The following is a 22553-nucleotide window of genomic DNA, read 5'->3' as shown; positions in this document are numbered from 1 at the left end:
TTATTGAAAATAGAATACAAAGCAGAGTTAACTTGAAATACTGTCGGAACTCTTTTGAACTCTTAATTCCTACTTAATAGGATAAAACAGGTATTACTGAGAGTATGTAACAGTTTGTTTTTTGAGTTTGTGACCAGTAAGAGGGTATTATAGCCAGGTAGATTTTATGATGATGCCGAAGTATCATATTCTCTTTAATGCTACTGCACACAGAAGTAGTGAGGTAAATGACCCTTCGTGGGAGATCTACCTGGTTAGGCCTAGTATCTTCCATATAGGTTTATATTTGTTAATTAGTTCAGGATACTCAGAGGACATTTTTAATGAGTGGATGAATAATTATACCTACTACATGATTAGTGGATCACTGTAAGCTTCTAGGCAGGGTTCTAGTGATCTGTTTTAAGATACTGTCCTTAACTCTAAACTGTTTGACATTTATTGTTATTGATTTATGTGAAGAGAATTAAGGGGCCTATTAGCAGAGTTTGTGAATTACAAATATTGTAGAAGCATAGTAAACTCTATAGGTAATTGAATCAGGCACCAGAGGGTTAGCTGTTAGGGTTGGTGGGATAAAGCTTGAAGGGCATGATCTTAACTGATAAAATGCAGTACAGATCAAAGTATAACTTTGTACTAGAATCTTCAACAACAGCAACGCAATAGACGAGGTGCCAAAGGAGAAAATAAAATATTTGATTAAGCCAGAAGAAAGCAGAAAAAGAGGAAAGGGGTGAGGGGGAATTAAAGAACAGATGGGACAAATGGAAAACAAACAGGAAGGTGATAAACTCAAATATACCATATCCATAATCACATTAAATATAAATGGGCTGAATAACCCAGTTAAAAGGCAGAGATCATCAAATTGAATGAAAAAGTCCTAACTTTGTGCCTATATGAAATGAACTTTAAAGATAATGACACAATTAGATTACAAATATGGAAAAAGATAAACCATGTTAATACTTGTCAAAAGAAAGCTAGAGTGCCTCTATTAATATCAGACACAAGTAGATTGCAGAGCAAAGAATGTCACCAGGGATAAAATCATTTCATGATAAAATAGAGGTCAATTAATCCAAGGGATGTAACAATCTTAAATATTTATGCACCTACTAACAGAGCCTTAAAGCAAAATAAAACAAAGCAAAAACTGTTAACACTGCAAGATGAAACAGTCAAATCTACAATTACAATTAGAGATTTTAGTGCCCCAATCTCAACAATCAATAGAGCAAGTAAGCAGAAAATCAGCAAGGATCTCTAGTAGACCAGAATGATAGTATCAACCAATTTGACCTAATTGATATTTACAGAACACTCTATCCAACAACAGCAGAGCACTCCTACACCCTTTCTACATATGACACATTTTTAGTAAATGTAGACTATATTTTGGGCCTTAAAAGAATACTTTAAAAAGATAAACTTATATAACATATGTTCTGTGACTACAATAGAATTAAATTAGACATCGATAACAGAGCCTGGGAAAAATTCCAAAATATTTAGAAACTAAGCATCATACTTCTGAATAATGCATGGACTAAAGAAATTATAAAATTATTTGAGTGGAATAAAAATAACACAGCATATCAATTAGTGTGATGTTGCTAAAGCATTACTTGGGGAAATGTTATAGTACTAAATGCAAATACTAGGAGAGAAGAAAGGTCTTAGTGTCCACCTTAAGAAACTAGAAAAAAAAAACAAAACAAATTAAACAGTAAGAAGAAAGGAAATAAAGATCAATGTAGAAATCTGTCAAATAAACATCAGGAAAAAAAACCAATCAGAACCAAAACTGGGTCTTTGAGAGGATGAATAAAATTTATAAACTCTAGCTAGACCTGATCAGGAGAAAGACAAATGACCAGTATGTGGAACAAAAGAGTTGACATCACTACAGATTCCACATATATTAAAAGGGTAATAAAGGAATATTGTGAACATCATTATACCAATAAATTTGACAGCTTAGATGAAATGGGCAAATTTTTTGAAAGACATAACCTCCCCAAACTCACTCAAGAAAAAAGTGGATAACTTAATAGCCCTATATCCATTAAAGGAATTCAAAATTTAGTTAACAATTTTCTCACAAAGAAAAATCTAGGTACAGATGGTTTCACTAAAGATTTCTACCAAACATTTAAAGAGGAAATAACACAATTTCTGCACAAACATTTTTTAGAAAATTTAAGAAGAAATAGTCTTAACTCATTGTGAGGCCAGGATTATCCTGATACCACAACCAAAGACATTACAAGAAAACTATAGACTAATATCCCTTATGAACATAGATGCATAAATTAAAAGCTAAATTTTAGCAAATCGAATCTAACAGTAGGACAATGCATCATGACCAGGTGATGTATTATTTTCAGAACCCGTCTCTGGTTTAACATTCAGAAACCAGACAGTGTAATTAATTGTATTTATAAACTCATGTCAGTACATGAAAAGAAAGAAAAAGAAGAGAAAAAACAAAACAAAACAAAAACCAGCCTCTGATCCTGATAAAACTCTTAGCAAATTAGGAATAGAACTTCCACAACCTACAAGGGGCATCTACAAAAACCCTCCAGCTAGCACTGTATATAATGGCAAAAGACTGAATCAGGTATCTCTAAGATCAAAAATAAGAAAGGAATAAAAAGGAAAAAGATGGTGTCTGTTTAATTTCTATTAAATAGAAGTACCACTTCTTTTTAACTTTGTGCTTAGAATTTCTAGCCCATGCAGTCAGGCAAGAAATAAATAAAAGGCATGGAAAGGAAAAAGTAAAACTGTCTTTATATGTGGATAACACACCTAGAAAAGCTGAAGGAATTTACAAAAAAGCCAGTAAAACTAATATGTAAGTTCAGCAAGGTCACAGGGTATAAAATCAAAATGAAAAAAAAAAATCATTTGGAGTAGTATCAGAATATGAAACACTTAGGGATTGTCTTACAAATCAAGTGCAAGATCTGTGCATTTGAAAACTACAAAATATTGCTAGGAGTTGAAAGACCTAAATAAGTGAGAGGTATATACCTTATTCGTGGGTTGGAAGCCTCAATATTGTTAAAATTTCAGTTCTTTCCAAATTGACTTACAGATTCATTGCAATCCTAACAGGCTTTTTATAGAAATTGATAAGCTGGTTCTAACATTTGTGTGGAAATGCAAAGGATTTAGAATAATCAAAACAAGTTGGAACAAAAACAGAATTGGAGGGTTCACACCATCTAATATCAATAATTCTAAAGATACAGTAATCAATATAGTGTAGCATCAACATAAAGATAGACAAATAAGACAGGGAAACAACAGACTATAGAAATAAACCTACACATGTATGGAAAATTTTTGACAAAGAAGCAAACGCGGTTCAATGGAGACAGGGTAGTTGTTTCAACAATTGGTTACAGAAACAATTTGATAGCCACATATGCAAAAAAAAAATGTTGGACCCATAACCTGTGCCATATACAAAAATTAACTCAAGATGGATCACACAACTAAATGTGTGTGTAAATGTAAAACCTAAAATCATAAAGCTTCTGAAAGAAAACAAAATCTTTGTGACCTTGGGGTAGGCACAGCATTCTTAGATATGACACCAAAAGCATTTAAAAGAAAAAATTAATAAATTGAATTTCATCAGCACGAAAACGTTTGGCTCTTCAGAGGACACTGGTAAAAGACTGAGAAGACAAGCCACAGAATGAGGGAAGATCTTTGCAAAGCATATATCTGATGAAAGATTGCATACAGAATATATAAAGAACTCTGAAAACTTAATACGGAAACAAACAATCCAGGAAAAACCAGGCAAGAAATCTGAATATACACTTCACCAAAGAAAATATTTCAGATAAGCGCTTGAAAAGATGTTTATCATTAGGGAATTGCAAAGTAAAACTGTGAGAAGATACCACTATACACCTATTAGAATGGCAAAAATTGAAAACTTGGGCTATAGCAAATGTAGATTATTATGTAGAACATCTGGAACTGTTAGGGATGTAAGATGATAAATCACTTCTGTAAATAGTTTGACAGTTTCCTAAAAAGCTACACTTACATCTAGCCATCCTATTCCTAGGTATTTACCCAAGAGAACAAGAAATATATTTCCACACTAAGACTTGTGCATAACTGTTCATAGTGACATTATCTGTAATAGTCCGAAATAAGAAATAGCCCAGGTGTATGAATAAAGCAGTTGTGGTGCATCCATATGATGGAATACTCAGCAATTAAAAAAAAAAAAAAACTGTTGCCATACACAACAACATGAACAAATCTCAAAATAATTATGTTGAGGGAAAGAAACCAGACTATATAAAGAGTACATAATGTATGCTTCTATTTATACAAAACTCTCTGGAAAGCTATAATGACAGAAAGCAGATCAGTGGTTGCTTTGGGATTGGCAGGGAAGTGGAGGGTAGAGTGAGGTTGGCAAAGTATGGGACTGCAGAGGGATCTCATGGTGACGGATACGCTTACTGTCTTGATGGTCTCATGGGTGTACACGTAAGTCCAGACTTACCAAATTGTACACTTTAAATCTTTGTGGTTTGTTGTATGTCAGTTATAAGTCAATAAAGAGTAAGAAAAGACTGTCCACGAACCAACAGAGATAGAGGTGGCTTACAAACCACATAGGTTTGATTGCCCTGAGAATAGATCATGTCATAGAATACCCAGAAAGACTGTTGAAAGCCCTCGTGGCAGTAATAGAAATACACTGTTTAAATTCTAAGTGATCATCTATCTGCTCTGTGTAGACAAATCCTTACTTGCGAATGTAGAGAAACTGAAATGTGTTGAGAGGGGAGTGACCAGCCAACACCAGTTGAGAAAGAACTCTGCCATGGGGAGTAACTGAACTGAAGATGTGAAGTAGAGAAAGAATAAAATGTGGGCCCTGGGCTCTTAGTAAGATGTTTTTAAGGGAATATCTCGTATGAGGGAAGGGAAGGTTCCAGATAGTTACAGGAGATAGAACTAAGACTGGTAAGTGGAAGTACAACAGGGAGTCCAGTTTCATCTTGCTGTTAGGAAAAATAATAGGTGGAAATTGTTTTCCTTATGAGATAGCAGATTTCTGTCTCATAAGGAATGGGATAAGATATATATTTGGATGTGGGCTAAGAGCCCACTTAGTTCTTGTGAAAGGAATACAGGCTTTCATGGTTGACACATCCTTACGTGAAGACAACACCATATTTTACAACGTGCCTTCGTAGAGAGTAGGCATCCATTTTATTTCGAGGTAGAGTAGTTTCCTGTTGTTTTTCTCATGATCCACATGAAGAAAGCTATTGTTTCTAATATAACCCATTGTATTGGAGCCGGAGATGGAATTCATTCCCAGCTCTGCCAGACCCGTTGTGAAACTATGCCTGTTTCTGATTTACTCATTACATCCATGTGCATTTTTTTAATTCATTTCTTGTGATCTTGTAGACAGAATGATAAATACAGCATTCGAGTGCCTATTCTCTTATTTGTAACGTGTTTTATATCGTATACAGCTGCCGTATTATGAATTGTGTATAATACAAATAGATTAGTCCCTTAGGAACCATGTCACACCTTTTTAAAAGAATTTAAAAACTACTCTCCTTATGCCTGTAGGAAAAATATGGTTTATCTTAACATCCTTATTTTTAGGTAACTAGGGCATGGGGGTGGAGTGGGATGGGGTGGAATTTGTTCTTTCATTGCTACCAGCCACATAAATCTCTGTATGTAATGACTATTTACACACTCTTTGCCCACAGCATGCTATATAAAGAAGGTATGACTCCCTTGTTCAGCTTATACTTGGGTCCCTTCATCACTGTGAATGCATGTGTTCACAGCGTTGAATAGCTATATTCACTCATTTCATGAGAGGAATAAGTTTGCTCTATGTTGGCATATTTAAGAGGGGCGGAGGGAGAAGCCTTTCCTAGCAAGGCCATTTCAAAGTGACTCATGGTTACTAAACTTGTTGAGAGTAATCTTTGACACCAGAAGATTATTAATAGGTTATTCTTAGTCCGTGATCTTTCAGCTTAGAAGACTCAGACAGTTTCTTCAGTAGAGAGGCGCACATGTGTGTGTATGTGTTTTTAGGAGTTTTTTTTTTAATTAACACAAAAATTAATGTGAAAATAGAATCGCTTTTGTCAAATGTTTGGCACCAACATTTTTCAGTTTACTTTTAGATTTCATCTCCTTTATCTTAATTTACTTCGATTTAAGAACTTCCTTTTTTTCAATAAGGTCATTTAATAGATCCCTTCTTGAGAATGAATTGATATTTAAGGTATTAAATATAGATTGAGATTGGTACGTGTTTAGAGGACTCTGGTTTGTTTGCTAAATGTTTTTTTTTTTTTTTTTTTTTTTTGCTAAAGAGTGGGTATAAAGAAATGCAAAAAAATAAAAGTAGAAGACAAAATAATAAATTTTTTAGGCCTCCCTCCCCCCTAGCCCCCCAAAAAAATCTAGGCTCATTTGAGACATTTCTCAATAATAATAACTAGTCACATGTAAATTTTAATAAACTCGATTATATAAACTTATGGTGAACAGAAGCATGGAAAATTCTGTTTAATAGATCATTTCAAAATTGTTTCTAAAAACGAATGCTTTATAAACAATGATTCCCCTCTGAATTATGTTTCCTTATGTCAAGTTTCATGTGCACAGTGGATGGAAGGACAGTCTCTTGCAAAAGATGACTTTGTTACCCCCGTTGTCAACTTTTGCAAAAGATGATTCCCAACTTGATTGAATCCACAGACATTTTAGTGCCCTCATATATGTGGGCAGATAGACGGGCACACAGATCACATTTTTTTGTCCCTGTTCTTAAGGAGTTTATAATCTACGAGATGAAATAGGTATATAAATAGTATAGTATAGAGAGGCTTGGAGGTAGGAATGCAATTCTGTGGGAAGCAAGGGGATAAAGCAGTTAGTACCTCTGTCAGAGACAGGTACATGTAGAACGTTAGGTTTGAAGCGGTATTTGAACTGGATTTAAAGATGTTGCCAGGCAAAAAGTGAGAGGGAATGGACTGTCCAGAACATGGTGACAAGTTCAGGATGACATTATAGGGGTGACTGGATAGAGGATTGTGGTGGGAAGTGACCCTACAGGTGTAGATTGTGGTAGTTTGAAAAGGGCCTTTGGTACAATCTAAAGATATACTGAGGGAGCTGCAGAAATCTTTGTTGTTGTTTTGCTTTGTTTTAAATCTATTTTTAAATAATTATTAATTCGTGGAAGTTGCAAAAAAGTATACGGAGTGATGCCATGTACCTTTCCTCCAGTTTCTCCCAGTGGTAACATCGCACGTGACTGTGTCCAATATCAAGACCGGGAAACTGATGTTGGTGTGGTCCACAGGCCTTGTTCACGTTGCACCAGTTTTGTCTGTGTAGCTATGTGGTTTCTTTGTAACCACCACCACAATCAAGACACAGAACTGTTCCATCACCGCAAGGCCGCCCCCCTTGCTGCCCCTTTATAGCCACACCCGTCTCCTCTCCCCCTTTCCCTGACCCTTGCTGGCAACCACAAATCTGTTCTCCAAATCTGTGATATCTGTGATCTTGTTATTTCAAGAATACTTTATAAATAGAACCATCCAGTGTATAACCTTTTGAGACTGGCTTTTTTCCACTCAGCTTAATTCCCAATGAGATCAGTGCAGGTAGTTTTGACTAGTGACCATTCCTATGGATTGTTGAGTTTTAGTCCATTCTGTGGATGGATCCCAGTGTGTTTGGCCATTCACCCATTGAAGGACATCTAGACTGTTTCCAGTTTTTGGCTATTACAAATAAAGCTACTGTGAACATTTTTGTACAGGTTTTGTGTGAACATAGGTTTTCATTCCTCTGGGATAAATGCCCAAGAGTACAGTTCTTGGGTCATAGGTAACTGTTATGTTTGGCTTTGCAAGAAACCTTCAGACTGTTTTCCAGCTGTGTTTCAGAGTTAGAGATGGGGTGAGATGGGAAGTGTGTTGGGGAAGGTGGACGTAACGGCAGAAGATGCATTTTGTAAGAGTACCCTGGGGAGAGGCAACGCGTAAGGACAAGGAGAATCAAGATGGGAACCAAAGTTTCTGAGGGAGAATTGAGAGGATGTGACGGTTGTCCATAGCGAATTCTAGGGTCATGTATCCAGATATTTTCCAGATAGTAAGTCAATAAACTACAGCCCAGGGTGGCCCCTTACCTGGTTTAATAAATAAAGTAGTGTTAGTACACAGGTGCCCATCCAGAGATACGGTCCAGGGCTGCTTTCCTGTTGCAGTGGCTGTGGGTTGGGTAGTTGTGACAGAGACTATACGACCCACAAAAAGTTTGCTGCCTACTCATCTAGAGGAACTTGGTATTTCTGACGAGACAGATTATAGCAAGGATTTTTAGTGTGGTTAGAAATGGGAGCAGGGGAAAAGTGTGTATTTTGTGTATGTGTTTGCTTAGCCTGATGTTCAAGGGTGTGTGTGCTCGAGGTGGAGAAGCAGGCCCTGCTTCTGGGTGCTCCTCGTTTGTGCATTTGTTTAGTTTCCCTTTATCCTCATTTGTATATTGGGATTCTACTTAAGATATTTATAAATGACGATGGACAGGAGTAGAAAACAGGGTATCAGTGGCCCCAAAAGGATTGAAAAAAAACACTTATTTGGAGGATTGCTGATGTCTCTTTCAACACTTAAGGTGCAGCTTAACAGTACAATTCATGATTCATTTTCTCGGAGACAAATGGCCTCTCTCCTCCTGACTGACTGGTTTAAGAAACATTGCCTTGGGGCGCCTGGCTGGCTCAGTCATTGGAACATACGACTCTTGATTCCGGGGTTGTAAGTTCAAGCCCCGTATAGTGGGTCTAGAGAACACTTAAAAATAAAATCTTAAAAAAAAAAAAAAGTAAGGAAGAAAGAAATGTTGCCTTTATATTCCTGGCTCACAGCCTTAGTCTTCAGATTCTTTCTCCTTACTTGAGTATGTATCTGCCACAGCCCTGTTCATTTGAAGTCGTTTGGTGGGAAAAGAGGAGGCTGACATCTGCACCTTCTGTTTTTTCTGAAGTGCAGTCTGTGGTAACGGGGGTGCGGGGTGTCGGGGGCAGCTCTCTGAGAGAGCCTGCTCCTTTCATTATGTCTAATAGTGGTGATTGATTTCTACATGTGTATCCCCCTAACTCCACTACCACATGAAATGACTGGTGTTCACATGGTGAGAGATCCTTCCGGATTCTTATTCCTGTTCTAGTGCCCCCCTCTCACTCTGTCTCTCTGGGACAAATAAGTAAATGAATGTGGGATCATACTGTTGTGTAACCTGGCTTATCTTTCATTTTAATGTTAATGTCTTTCCATGTCAGTATAGATCTACTTATTTTTAAAGCTCACTATTGTCTTCCGTTTTATGGGTACATTATAATTTAACCGGTTCAGTGGGATAACTTTTCTAATTCGTTGATATTACAAATCACACTGCTTATACTTATATCTTTGCATAATTCTCAATTTCCCTTGGTAGATTGCTAGGGCTATGATGTGGGATTCATAGAGATTGCACCTTTTAAAGCTTTTTGCTGCATTTTGCCAAATTGCCATCTCGTGTGTTGTACCAGTTTATTTTTGACCCACCAGTGCATCTTTTAGAAGTCTTTGCCTCTGGTAGGAGGGAAAACATATTGGACCATTTAAACTTAATTATTATTATGAAGGATATCTTTTCTTAAAAGGGTTTTTTACCTCTTAATTTCAAAATCAGGCATATCTATACTTTAAACAAACTACTTTAGCTGTGGTTATTTTTAAGTGTGCTTTGTATCTTAACATTGGGCTAACCCTAGAAACTGGATGGAAACCTGGGGGTAAGAGAGTGGGCAGACGCAGTCTTACAGCCCACCAGATTCAGCCCTGTGCCTGCATCGGGAGTAACTACCTTCTCACCTCACGTTCCTCCTGTCAGGCCACTTTGAGATCTACTGTCTGGGCCTTGTTGGGTCCAGAGGAGGAGAGTGAAAAGGGATATGAGCATTTGAGGGACATGGTCTGCAGTCACTAATGAGTGAGTGAGTGTCTCCTCTTGTCTTCTAAAATTCTATTTCCGCAACACTATTTTGTGTCTGACTGGCTGCCTCTAATAACAGTGAACTCGCACAGTGATGGCTGCTGTGGGAACATTGGGCTAAGGCAAGAGATTTCACACAAAATCTTCTGAGTTGTTGGAGATCTTGATACAGGCCATTTTAACCAATGTTTGGCTTGCTAATTACTTATTTTGCCACTTTACTTTTTTTGTAATGGGAAACCAGGTGGTACAGAGGCTCCCAGCCTTAGTTCCAACTGGAGAAATTATCATATGGACGCTACACTTAGAAATTTGAAGTAGTTCCTATGTCCTCACCCTGGGAGGGAAAGAGGTATGGATCTGATACCGTTACTAGTGAAGTGAGTGTGGGAGGCGAACTTTGGAGTATTGGTTACTGCTTAAGTTGATCCTGTAACGTAAATCATTAAATTTTAAAATATCTCTTAAAGATATTAATTGAAAATGAAGTTGTTACCGTCAGTTGTATGTGGGAGTCAGTGAGGCTTCTGGCATTGGATTAATGTGCCTGGGCGCTGGCAGTCAGCGGCCGTGCTTCTCACCTTGGAGCCTCGACTCCAGAAAGCTCTGCCAAGCCCTGGACTCCTGTCCCTGTGACTCTGCTCTGCTGGGCATCCCCAGATGCCCACTGTGTTGGCTCAGAAGCCTCAAGAAAACAACTAAGAACTTACTCTGCTTCTCACCTGGACAGGGCAGCAGCACGATCTAAATCATTTTCCAGTCAAGTAGGTGGCTGGTCATGAGGGGGGCTAATTGTTTCACATGGTTCTCTTCATGACTGCGTAATAGTAGTCTGTGCCCGTGAAACTTGATGTGATGCTCACTGGACACCCAGGGTAGCATCTGGGTCCCACAGGTCCATGTTTGAATGACCAGAAGTCTTGGTTTAGTCAGTTAACAAAATCATGAAGTCAGGCCAGTTGTAAGTCACCATCTCAGACACTGGAGAGTGAAGGGGATAGGAAAGTGTAAGCAAGCCTTTTCGAAAGCCCTGGACTAGGTTAGGGAAATGCGAGGTAGAGATGAGAGGATCTAACGCTACAAGGCCAGGGGCTGAAACAGCATAGCGGCTGCTGTGGCATCCGAGGAGGAGTGGGGGGAGTGAGGGAAGGCTTTGTGAATGTGGGGCTCTGAGGTGAGAGGAATAGAGTGAGCGTTCAGTGTCGCTTGAGGAGACACAAAGATATCAGGGCAAGAGAGTGAGGAGAGGATGGGACAGTAGAGAACACAGAGAACCTTTATTTGGAATCTGAGTTCCTAAGGTATGGAATCGACACCTTCCACAAGACCATGCACCTCACCTGCGAAGAAAGCAGAATAAGAGAGTAGATTTAACCTTATAATGATTGCAAAGAGAGTACCTTTCACCCAGCTTCCCCAAATGTTAACATTTTACATAACCACAGTCTAATGATCAGAATCAGGAAACTGACATTTATATGATACTATTAACTAATCTGTGGGTCTTTTTCAAATTTCATCAGTTGTCCTACTCATGTCCTTTTTCTGAACCAGGATGCAGTTCAGGATGTCACATTGCATTTAGTCATGACATCTCCTTACTCGCCTTTAATCTGGAACAGTGTCTCAGTCTTCCATTGACTTCTGTGACCTTGACACTTTTGAAAAGTACTGGCCAGTTATTTTGTAGGCTGTCTCTTTGTTTGGTTTTGGCTGATTTTCCTTATGATTCAATGCAGGTGAGGCCTTTTTGGCAAGAAAATCACAGAATGCCGTACTCTGTAGTACCTCCTCTCGGGAGGCGTATGAGGTCAATGGTCTCATTACCATTTACTTTGATCACATGGTTATGGTGGTGTCTGCATGTGAAAGTACTGTTTTTCCTTTTTTCATTAGTAAGTCTTTCAGGGGGATTGGGCATCTTTTTTAGAAGTCCCCAGGTAATTCTGGTGTGTGTCCAGAGTTGAGATGGAGGATGGCAGAAATACATCAAGATGGATGGAGGAAGTTGAGGATGTTTTCATTATGAAATCTTACCTCAACATGGAGGGAGCGAAGCTAGATGTTCAGATAGGGAGCAGAGAGAGAGGCTGAAGTGTCTTGAGGAAAATGGAGCAGTTTTGAAACATCTGCTCAGAGCTACTGGTTGGAAATAATCCAGTTTGAAGAAATGTTTCTGACTGGATTGAAGGCAGTTGAGCAGCATGAACTTTGGCAAACCAAGTGTCCACAGGTTCCGGCACTTTTCTCTATAGTGCTCAGAACCCTGGTTGCTGAAATAGAGAAAGTTCCAGTGAGGGATATCCAACGCTTAGGAGGGCAAGAGACCTGGAGCTGTGGGCATGGGCTGCACTAAAACATGCAGTCTTAGTAGGATAGGTAACATGGTCATTAAGGAGCCCAGTGGCTTAGGTGACATGATGATCTCAGCAGCTTGAAAGGGTATAGTGCTTGGAGAAGCACAAGTGTGAGCAGCTTACTCATTTGGTGCGAAGGGACAGATAGGGAGGTGCAGGTACGGAGGATGTGGTCAGAGAGGCAGAGAACACGATGCAAGCAGGTCAGAGATGGGGGACCTAGGCGGGGTCACCAGTGTGAATGCTGATGTAGGGAACTAAACCGAATCTACACAAGAACAGATAAGTGCATTTGTTCTGTCTTATATCTTCATTCAGTGACCGCCTGCCGGTTTTCGGATCATATTTTAGTAAAATTTAGACAGGTTTCTTTTTTTTAAGCTGTAGTTTAATCAGCTTGTAATTATCCATGTCATATGGAACAGACATCCCAGAAACAATTGAAATATGCATAAAATCAAGTCCTCAATCAAACTATGAACCTAATCTCTCACTTATCAGGACTGCTAATAAATAATAAGGTTGATGAGGTTTAGTTTTTTTTATATCATGCTGCTGATTATCCTCTGTAGATGGTACCTAACCATGGATGTCCTCATTGTGAAGTCTTACCTCGTTCTGACAGGAGTGAAGCTAGATGTTCAGATACGGAGAGAGAGAGAGAGATGTCCAGTTTTGGAAGTCTCCTGTCCCCATTACCACTCTCTGCTTCTGATGAGTTTGAGTTGGCCTTTTGTTAAACCTCATTCCAGTCTCTAGGTTTTTATTTAGCAGTGTTTGTGGCACTGTTGATTTTCAAGGTGTGATTAGTTACTACTTATGTATGTAAACTTACATACTAAGTTATTTGTTAGAAGTCTTAAAAATTTAGAGGGGCTGTCTTCTGAGGAGGAGTGAAAAAAGCAAACAAAAGCAGAGATAAGATAAATCAGGGGCGCCTGGTGGCTCAGTCAGTTGAGCATCTGACTTCAGATCAGGTCATGATCTCACAGTTTAAGTGTTCGAGCCCCACATTGGGCTCACTGTGTCAGCACAGAGCCTGCTTCAAATCCTTTGTCTCCCTCTCTCTCTGCCCCTTCTCCACTCACACTGTCTCTCCCTCTCTCAAATATAGATAAATAAACATTAAAAAAATCAAGAAGATAAATCAGCACCAACATAGCAAGCACTTTGATCTATTTATCTCATTCCTTTGATTTTTTTTTTTTTGTTCCTTTAAAAAAAAAAACAAGTAAAATGTGAATTGTAAAATATACAGATCTAAAGTAGAGCAAGTGAGGGGCGCCTGGGTGGCTTAGTCGGTTAAGCGTCCGACTTTCGCTTAGGTCACGATCTTGCGGTTTGTGGGTTCAGGCCCCGCGTCGGGCTCTGTGCTGACTGCCAGCTCGGAGCCTGGAGCCTGTTTCAGTCTGTGACTCCCTCTCTCTCTGACCCTCCCCTGCTCACGCTGTCTCTCTCTCTCTCTCCTAGAAATAAATAAAAAAAAATTAAAAAAAAAAAAAAAAAGAACTGAGAAGAGAAATCATTAAAAAAAAAAATAAATAAAGTAGAGCAAGTGAAAATATTCTTCTTGGGGCGCTCAGTCAGCTAAGCATCCAACTCTTGATCTCAGCTCAGGTTGTGATCTCATAGTTTGTGAGATTGAGCCCCGAGTCAGTCTCCACCCTGACAGCACAGAGCCTGTTGGGATTCTCCCTCTCCCTGCCCCTCCCCTGCTCTCACCCATGTGCACGTGTTCTCTCTCTTTCTCTCTCAAAATAAATAAATAAGCCTTAAATATTATGTGTGTGTATACACACTTCTTACTTGTTTTCATAGGCAGACTATACTCAGTTTGGTGTGTCTTCTTCCAGATTATTTTCTGTGAGAACACAGGGATTTATGTTCATTGCTCACCAATGGAGCTCTGTCAGGTAGATTGCCTTTCTTGGATGCACTATGTTTTATAAGGCCTGCCTTGGCTTCATGGTGGGATAACATCATATTCCCCTACCTCTGATTTTCATATGGATTTTGTAACATCCCGGTGATGATGCAAGCACTGGGCTCCTGACAGAGCAGAAGGAAGCACACTAATTAGAAATCACAAGGAAAAGCAGAATTATACAACAGTAAGAAAAGAAGTACATAGTGGCGGTGAATATATGATGGAATTTACCTGGGAAGATCACCTCTGAGGAAGTGAGCATTGAATTGAGCGATGAAGGAAGAATGTGAGTTGCCTGGGAGGTTGGGGCAGAGCATGGGCCTGGCAGACCACATGTGCAAGGATCCTGAAAGGATTCCAATGTGACCAGAGTATTGATGGAGAGATAATTGTAGCGCAGGATAAGGTCAGACAGGGAGTCAGACCATGCAGAGCTTTACGGGCCATGTTAAGAAATTTTCTCGATCCCAAGAGCAATAGGTAATTGGAGCATTTGAAGCAAAGGTAATGACGATTGTATTTATGTTAAGAAAGGATCATTCTAAGGATGCCCTCGTGGCTCACTCAGTTAAACATCTGACTTGATGATCTCAGCTCACGTCATGATCTCACAGTCCGTGAGTTCAAACCCCATGTTGAGCTCTGTGCTGACAGCATAGAGCCTGCTTAAAATTCTCTCTCCTCTTTCCCTCTGCCCCTACCCAACTCATGCTCGCTTGCACTTGCTCTCTCTCTCTCTCTGAAAAAAAAAAAAAAAAGGATCATTCTACTTGTGATATGGAGAATGGATTATAGGGAATTCAAGAAAATCCGTCAATAAGCTATTTATAGTCCAGCAAGAACGGTGGGAACTCTGATGTGGGTGGTGGCAGAACAGGGATAAATGGACGGATTTGGGAGACACTAATTTGTTGAATTAGATATTGGGACGGAGTGAAAAAGAGGGAAGGGTTGAGAATGGCTTCTGAGTTTCTGACATGCACAGGAGCATGGGTAGTGGTTTCATTCCCGGAAATAGAGAACAAGAGAAGAATGCATCAGGCATTAGGGCAAGATCATGAGTTCTGCTTTTGATTGCATTGGGTTTGGGGTGCCTTAAGACATTCAAGTAGAGACATTTCAAGCAGGCTGCGGAATGTACTAGTAAGAGAACTGGATTAGAGATAGGAATCTGTGAGGCATCTGCATTTAGGTGTTAATTAAAGCTGTGGGTGTAGATGACATCATTTTGAGAGAGATGATAGACCGAGAAGAAGAGGCCTTGTACCCTGCCTTGAGGAATTCCCAATATTTAAATGGCCTCGTCAGGAGGGACGAGCTGAGGAGCCACCAGGAGACAGGCAGGAAAAATTAGGGTGGTGGTGAGTCACAGAGGACAAGGGAGGAGCAGTTTTAAAAGAAGGGTGTAATCAACACCTTTAAATGCTGCCAAGAGCTAACATGTACTAAAGACTGAGAATTGTATTTCCTGGCAGGCAGGTCATTGGTGACTGGCTGAAAGCTGTAAGGTACTAGGTGGAGAAGCCACGTGGGACTGGGCTGGGAGTGCCTGGGAAGGAGATGTGGACGGTCGCACTCCCAGGAAGACGCTTTTTAGAGGCTTAATTACAGGTGGGCAGTAGCTGGGAGGGGGCTGTGTGGCTGGTCAAAGGAGAGCTTATTTGATTTTGTTAATATTTTGATCATATTTAAAACCTGATTGGGGGAAAAAATCAAGTGAGAAGGGGGTTGGCTATAGGAGAAGGAGGTGAGAAAATAGACGTGTTGAGTTCCTGAGAAAGCCAGAGGGTGAGTGGAATCCAGAGGATCAGCATAAGTAGATGAGTACAGTGGTTGGCAGGTACGGGAATGCCCTTGGTGGCTCCCCCGCCCCCCATCCCGCCACCACCCATAATATAGGCGACAGTGTCATCTTCTGAGAGGGAAGAAGAGCGCTTCACACATGGGACTAGGTTGCATTTCATCTCAGAAACACTAGAAGTTGCTTTCTGTTTCCTTGCTTCTCTCCTCCCTGTTTTTAATAATAGCTTTATTGAGGTAACTCACACAGCTACGTGGTTTTTAGTTTATTCACAATGTGCGACCATAACCACGGTTGATTTTAGAACATTTCATCACCTCAAAAAGAAACTTAATACCTTTTAACTATCACCTTCCCCTTCTTATTTGTCTTTTGCTGTCAGAAGAAAGCATAGAGTATGGTCTGAATTCACATCTAAAATCATGATTTCAAAGAAGAGCATATGTAAGCTGAGGCATATGAAAGGTTATGAAGAGCCTGAAAACTGTGAGCGAGCCAGGGGAGCGCGGGGGGCCCCTGCTGCTTAGGGTCACTGGTATCAAACCTACAGACTTACCCTCAGAAAACCTGCAAACTGTCAGCTTCCTCCCTGTCAAAGAAAATCATCTGAAGAATAAAGATTAATAAAATGAAATTACAGAGGTAACACATGTAATTAGTTTGTAAGAGAACATTGACTATTGATAAATGATTTTATCTACTGGTCCCCAAAAAGTACATTTTGGGATGCTTAAAATTGGTATATTGGATGATGAACTGCTATCAGAAATCTAAGGCATTAACAGAACAGGGTGGTAACAGCAGACTGGAAAAGGCAAAGATTCTGTTGAACGTTGATCCTGAATAAGGTTTTGTATGGGATTAATAGGATGATTTTAAATATTTAGGAAAGAAAGTCGTAGTGATTAGAAATCAGCATGGGCTCAATAAAAAGATCACACCAAATTAACTTTTTCATATTCTTATGTTCAGGAAATGTGGAAGAAATAGTATACAGTTGACCCTTGAACATGGAACTTAACTTCTAATAGCTTACTGTTGACCATAAGCCTTACCAATAAAATAAACAGTTAACACATTTTGTATGTTATATATGGATTCTGGATTCTTAAAGTTAGCTAGAGAAAAGAAAATGTTACTAAGAAAATCATAAAGAGAAAATACATTTATAGTACTGGCGTGTGTAAGTGGACTAGCATAGTTCAAACCCTTGTGGTTCATGGGCCAAATGTTTTCTTATTTTATCAAAAGTATTTGACAACCCTTTGCATGTGATTTGGAAATATGTTTATATGCAAGTCACTGAGCGACCATGCCCAAAGATTATTAGTTGATTGTTACTGAAAATAGTATGATTCAAATGCATGACGATGGGTTCCATTCAGAGTTATTTCCTTTTCAGTGTTTTGGTTAATGACTGAGGCCATGGGAGGTATCCCTGCCAGATCTGTGGACAAGGCAGATCTGAGAGTGATAGCTGGTATGTTGGATGCCCTTCAGACTCCAGAGCTGCCTCCACAGGGCTGTAGGATGGGCTGCAAGTGATGTTAAATTAAATAGTGAGAAGAGTTAAAACCTTCATTGCAGTGTCATTCAAAGACCTGAATTCTCTTCGAGTGAATTCTCTGATTTGGTTGCAGAAATTCGTAATGGTAGCCTTGGGGTGTATAGCATTTGTGACATTTACAGGGAGGTGGTGATCTGGTGTCTCTGCATCATTCCAGTCTAGATGGGTTGGAACATTAGCTTCACCTCCCCAACCCCCCCTTCCTTAAAGAACAGTTACAGAAGCTGACAGGAGGTTTTCTGGAGAAGACCAGAGATGGGCAGGCTCTGGAAAGAGCTCCCCAGCTGTTCCCTGATTTTGGGTGTGTTCCTCCCGTGCACCTGCTTCTCAGCACTCGGTTGCAGAGTACAGGTCTCTCCTCTCCCGTACCCTGCCCTGCAGAGTCCCAGCTCTGTCCCCTCAACTTGTGGAGATGGCTTCTTCTGCCTGCCTTCTCCCTCCCTGCGACGGAGCCTGGAACCCTCTCCAGGCAGTACGCTGGGGCACGTGTGAGCCTCACTTCATCCGTTTCCTGTCTCTCAAGGGTCACTGTCCTGTGCTGCCTGAAGTTCGGTGTTTACAATGTATTGTTTCATATCATTTCTCCTATTTTTTTTTCATTGTTTTCAAAAAGGAAGTTAATCTGCCTCTTGTTCCTCTGTCTTGGCCAGAAGTGGAGGCTCTTCAGTGATTTTTTATTTATTGCTAACATTTTTAGCTCTACATTCAAAGCCCTGCTGTCATTCCCTTACCTCCCCCGCACCTTTTGTCCGACAGACCCTGTGCTCTTCCTGCTCCCTCGTGCGCACCTCACGCCTCTCCTTTCTCCTCGGTCTCCTCCCTCATTCTGGCTTGTCAGCGTCTCCAGTTCTCAGGTCAGCGCGGGTGCCTCTTCGGTGTTCTCTCCCCCCACGTGAGGCGGAAGTAAGCCTTCCCGCCCTGTTCTGTTCCTGCCACAGTAACACTGCCCGCAGTATTCGGGTGTGCGTGTTGTACTCTGCGGGCCTCCCCTCTCGAACACGCGTGTCGGTGCCCACATGTGTGCACACACCCGCAGTGCTCAGCTCCCCGGAGCAGGGACCACGCTTGTGCGCCTTCGGTGTCTTTCACGTAGCTCTCCAGGAAGGTAATATGGAGAGAAGATATTTAACAATCGTTAAGTGTGCTAATATATGGTTTTTTAAAATGAATTGTTTCTCTTCTCTCCCCCCAAATCAGGCCACAGAAGAAGTTTCCAAAAACCTGGTTGCCATGAAAGAAATCCTGTATGGCACGAATGAGAAGGAGCCGCAGACGGAGGCGGTGGCGCAGCTCGCTCAGGAGCTCTACAACAGCGGCCTCCTGAGCACCCTGGTGGCAGACTTACAGCTCATTGACTTTGAGGTCAGAAATCAGTTTCTCATTTTTCAAAAACAGTACCTTATTCATGATCCTTTTCCTGGTGTTCTGTCCTTTGAAACATCCTAAGATTCCTGTCGAGCTCTTGGCTCAGGGGTTACTGACCTGTAAGCATGCCCGGGCTGCCCGCCTGATTAGCAGAGCTGGGCAGGAGCTCAGGGGTGCCCCAGGCTTGGGCCAGGTCTCTCTCCTGCTCCATCACATCCCATATGAAGCTTCTTAGGATTCATTGTGCCCTTTTGTTTACGTCGTATTTAATAAACACCTGCTGTTTTACATAATTCACTGGCCTTTGGTTCTCAGAGAATAATAAATCTAAAGAAGACTGTAGAATGTTAGACTTTTAGAGGTAAAGAGATTTTTGAAGACATCCAGTTATGTTCTTGGTTTGTTTGTTTTTTTTTAACCTGTTGAGAACTCATTACAGCAGAGATCATGCGTTTTGTTTGCTTGGCACTACTTTTAAATGTTTAAATTAGGATAACAGTTAAATAGCAGGAGATTTTATATACAGTTTTGAATTTCTGGCTTCCCTTGAAAATTCTGGCTCTGGCAACATTGAGCCTATGGGCCCCCGTGGCCCCTCAGCTGGAACAGAGCAGCCACTGTGCCGTGACACGCTTGGAGTGCTGCACACGCAGCTTGCTGTTCTATCTCAAGGCCTGCTGGGCCCATCGGCATCTCCTGCCTGGCCCTGGTGGGCATCTGCTGTTATTGCCCACACTTACATAGCTGAGCCATGCCGTGTTAGATATTTAGTGACTTTGACAGTGAGAATAATGGTCCTTGATACCAGTCTGAAACGTAGTCTGAGGAGTATACGTGTAACGCAGGGCTCTTGCAGGCTTGCGAGCAGCTTCCTCTGAGTCTTTGTCCCGGGGGCCTTGTTTGAAGCCCCAGTCTTCATCATCCAGACCAATCGATTAGATGTCTGTGCAGGGGCCTGAAAAACCAGGAGAGAGAATGGCACATCCATAGCCAGATTCAGTTTTGAAGAGTCATGAGAGAGTGCGGTTCGTAGGTTGCTTGAATAATATTGATAATAAAGGACAACAGAAATTTATTGCTATCCTGCAGAACATATAAAAATGATATTTCCATTTAGAGAGCTGATTTCATGTATTTTTAATAGTGTATCAAATTCCACCAACAACAGTTTTTATTTCCTGCAAAGTGGGGAACACACTGGAACATCCAGTTCCTTCTCTTTTGTCCACCCATCTCATTCCCCAACGTGGACACTGAATTTAATACTCATTTGGGACTTTAGTGACTTAAATTTATAAGAAGTGTGTGCCTTTGGGTTGGATTCTTAGAGACTGCCGTTGCTGCTCCTGATCGAGCACAGGCCCCAGGATGGCTCTGGCGCTGGAGAGCTGGCATCTCACTCACTTCCCTGCAAGCTCGTCAGCCCCGTAACAAGCGGCCTTTCTGAGACCTCTCCTGGGGTTCAGTTCTCCGGTTGTTAATTTCTTGTGCAGTTTTCTGAGTCTAAGGTTCGCTGTATAACAGTCATGTCCTTCTATTTCCTTTTGTAAAATACAGTCATATAATTCTGGTCCCTGAACTGAATGTCATGTGGTACTTAGAACCTTCATTATCAATCCATAGAAAATCTCTCCTGAGTAGACCTAACTTAATAGGGGGATATGGCTACTTGCCAGGAAAGCTCAGCTTCTTACAGAATTCTTTCATTTTTTAGCATAGCAGCAGCATGCAGCTTCTCGTCTTCCCTCAGTGTGAAAGGAAACTAGGTGTATTGTTTACAACGCGAGCATTTTATTTGAGGCTGCTTGTTCCATATGTTGGGAATCAGATCCCTGAACATTGTAAATATATAGCAAGGTTTTACTTTTCATATCTGAGTCCACATGATTTTAAGGGTTAGAAATTATGTAGTGAGATTTCACTTTGTGTCTACATTGCTCATGATAAATATAGTATACTATTAAAACTTAGAATTTGGAATTATAAATAAAGAAAATTTAGTATCTGTGAGCACTTTAAAGTCAGATATTCAGTCATAATTATAAATATGCAATGCCTTAATTTGAGTTTATTGGGGGGGTGGATGGGCTTTTTGGTGGTTAGTCGGGTAAATATTTTAATGATTGTATTCCTAATAGGGCAAAAAAGACGTGGCTCAAATTTTCAACAATATTCTCAGAAGACAAATTGGTACAAGAACTCCTACTGTTGAATACATCTGCACTCAACAGAATATTTTGTTCATGTTATTGAAAGGGTATGTACAATATAACAAAATTTATATTCTCAGTTGAAAAATAAAGAAAGATGGTCTTAGGCAAAAACACAATGGTAAATGTGGGAAAGCATTTTCTCTGTAGTTCAGTCATTTCATTTTTCCGTAGATCTTGAACATACCTCTCTTTTTTTCTTTAAGTTTATTTGGAGAGAAGAGAGAAAAGCATGAGCAGGGGAGGGGCAAAGAGAGGGGGAGAGAGAATCCCAAGCAGGCTCCACACTGTCACCCCAGAGCCCAACTCAGGGCTCAAAACCCATGAACTGTGAGATCATGACCTGAGCTGATACCAAGAGCTGGACGCTCAACCGACTGAGCCACCCAGGTTCCCTGAACACACTTCCCCCTTAAAGTTCAGCCAGTGAGCTAAATTGAATTTGAAAATGCCTATGGGAGTTTAAAGGTGGGTGAATCGTGAGCTCTTAAATTTTCAAATCCTATGCAACCGAAGAGAAAAGTCTTCTGTGGTCTTACTTCTGTTCTCTAGATTTTAGAAGTTTATTTATATGAAATATCAGTTAAATCATGTGTGTAAAAGCATCTTTGGGCAGACACTCATGCTGTGAGGCAGTGAAAGCTGCCTAGTAAATGGAACTTGAATGCTATATAGTTTAACTTTGTTCGGTCAACAAAGAACATGTTTATGGGGTCATGCTCTTTGCTTTGTACCTGTTTGTGTCCACTCACTAACCCACTTATTTGGTAATTCACAGTGCATTTAACTACTAGACTAATAAGCAGGCATTTGTGGTAGCCTGTTAGTATTAAAAAAATAAACAAAACACCAAAACTTCAAAACAAAAGAAAACAAATCCTCTCTTCTCCCTCATCAGTGAGCCTCCCTGACTGGCAAGGTCACCTCTTGTTTCACACAGGAGCTGTTCGCCAGCTCTGGGTCTGGTGTGTATCTGTTTGTCCCAGCGTTGGTGCTATTCTATTAAATTGGCGGACAGGCGTTTTACTGGCGTGACTGTTGGCGTGAATCAGCTTGTTCTCCTACCCCTTGCATTATAGCCTGCCTCCCTCTGATTCATATCTCTGTGGTTTAACACTTCCCCCAAGTTCAAACTTGTTGAGACAAAGCATGAGTCAGTGTATGTGTTTGATGCCAGCATTCTCTTTCCTTCATTCTGTTTCTGAATGTCTGTGTTGCTTCTTCAGATGTTGCC

At 40.5% G+C, this 22553-nt stretch overlaps 1 protein-coding gene across 3 annotated transcripts in view; it reads left to right on the top strand.

The window, feature by feature from the left end:
• CAB39 (calcium binding protein 39) overlaps window positions 1-22553 on the top strand; it is an 85958-nt gene that overhangs the window by 42391 nt on the left and 21014 nt on the right. For all 3 annotated transcript variants that reach the window (XM_039234591.1, XM_039234592.1, XM_039234593.1), the window contains exons 3-4: window positions 18942-19106; window positions 21248-21366. In XM_039234591.1, coding sequence (XP_039090522.1) covers window positions 18942-19106; window positions 21248-21366 — 284 coding nt within the window. The remainder of the gene's footprint in view (window positions 1-18941; window positions 19107-21247; window positions 21367-22553) is intronic.

Source organism: Hyaena hyaena, unplaced genomic scaffold (genome assembly GCF_003009895.1).
Source record: "Hyaena hyaena isolate Hyena2069 unplaced genomic scaffold, ASM300989v1 scaffold_86, whole genome shotgun sequence".
In the NCBI taxonomy this organism is placed as follows: Eukaryota; Metazoa; Chordata; class Mammalia; order Carnivora; family Hyaenidae; genus Hyaena; species Hyaena hyaena.
Note: the sequence above shows the minus strand (reverse complement) of the source record. Positions and strands in the feature narration are given on the sequence as shown.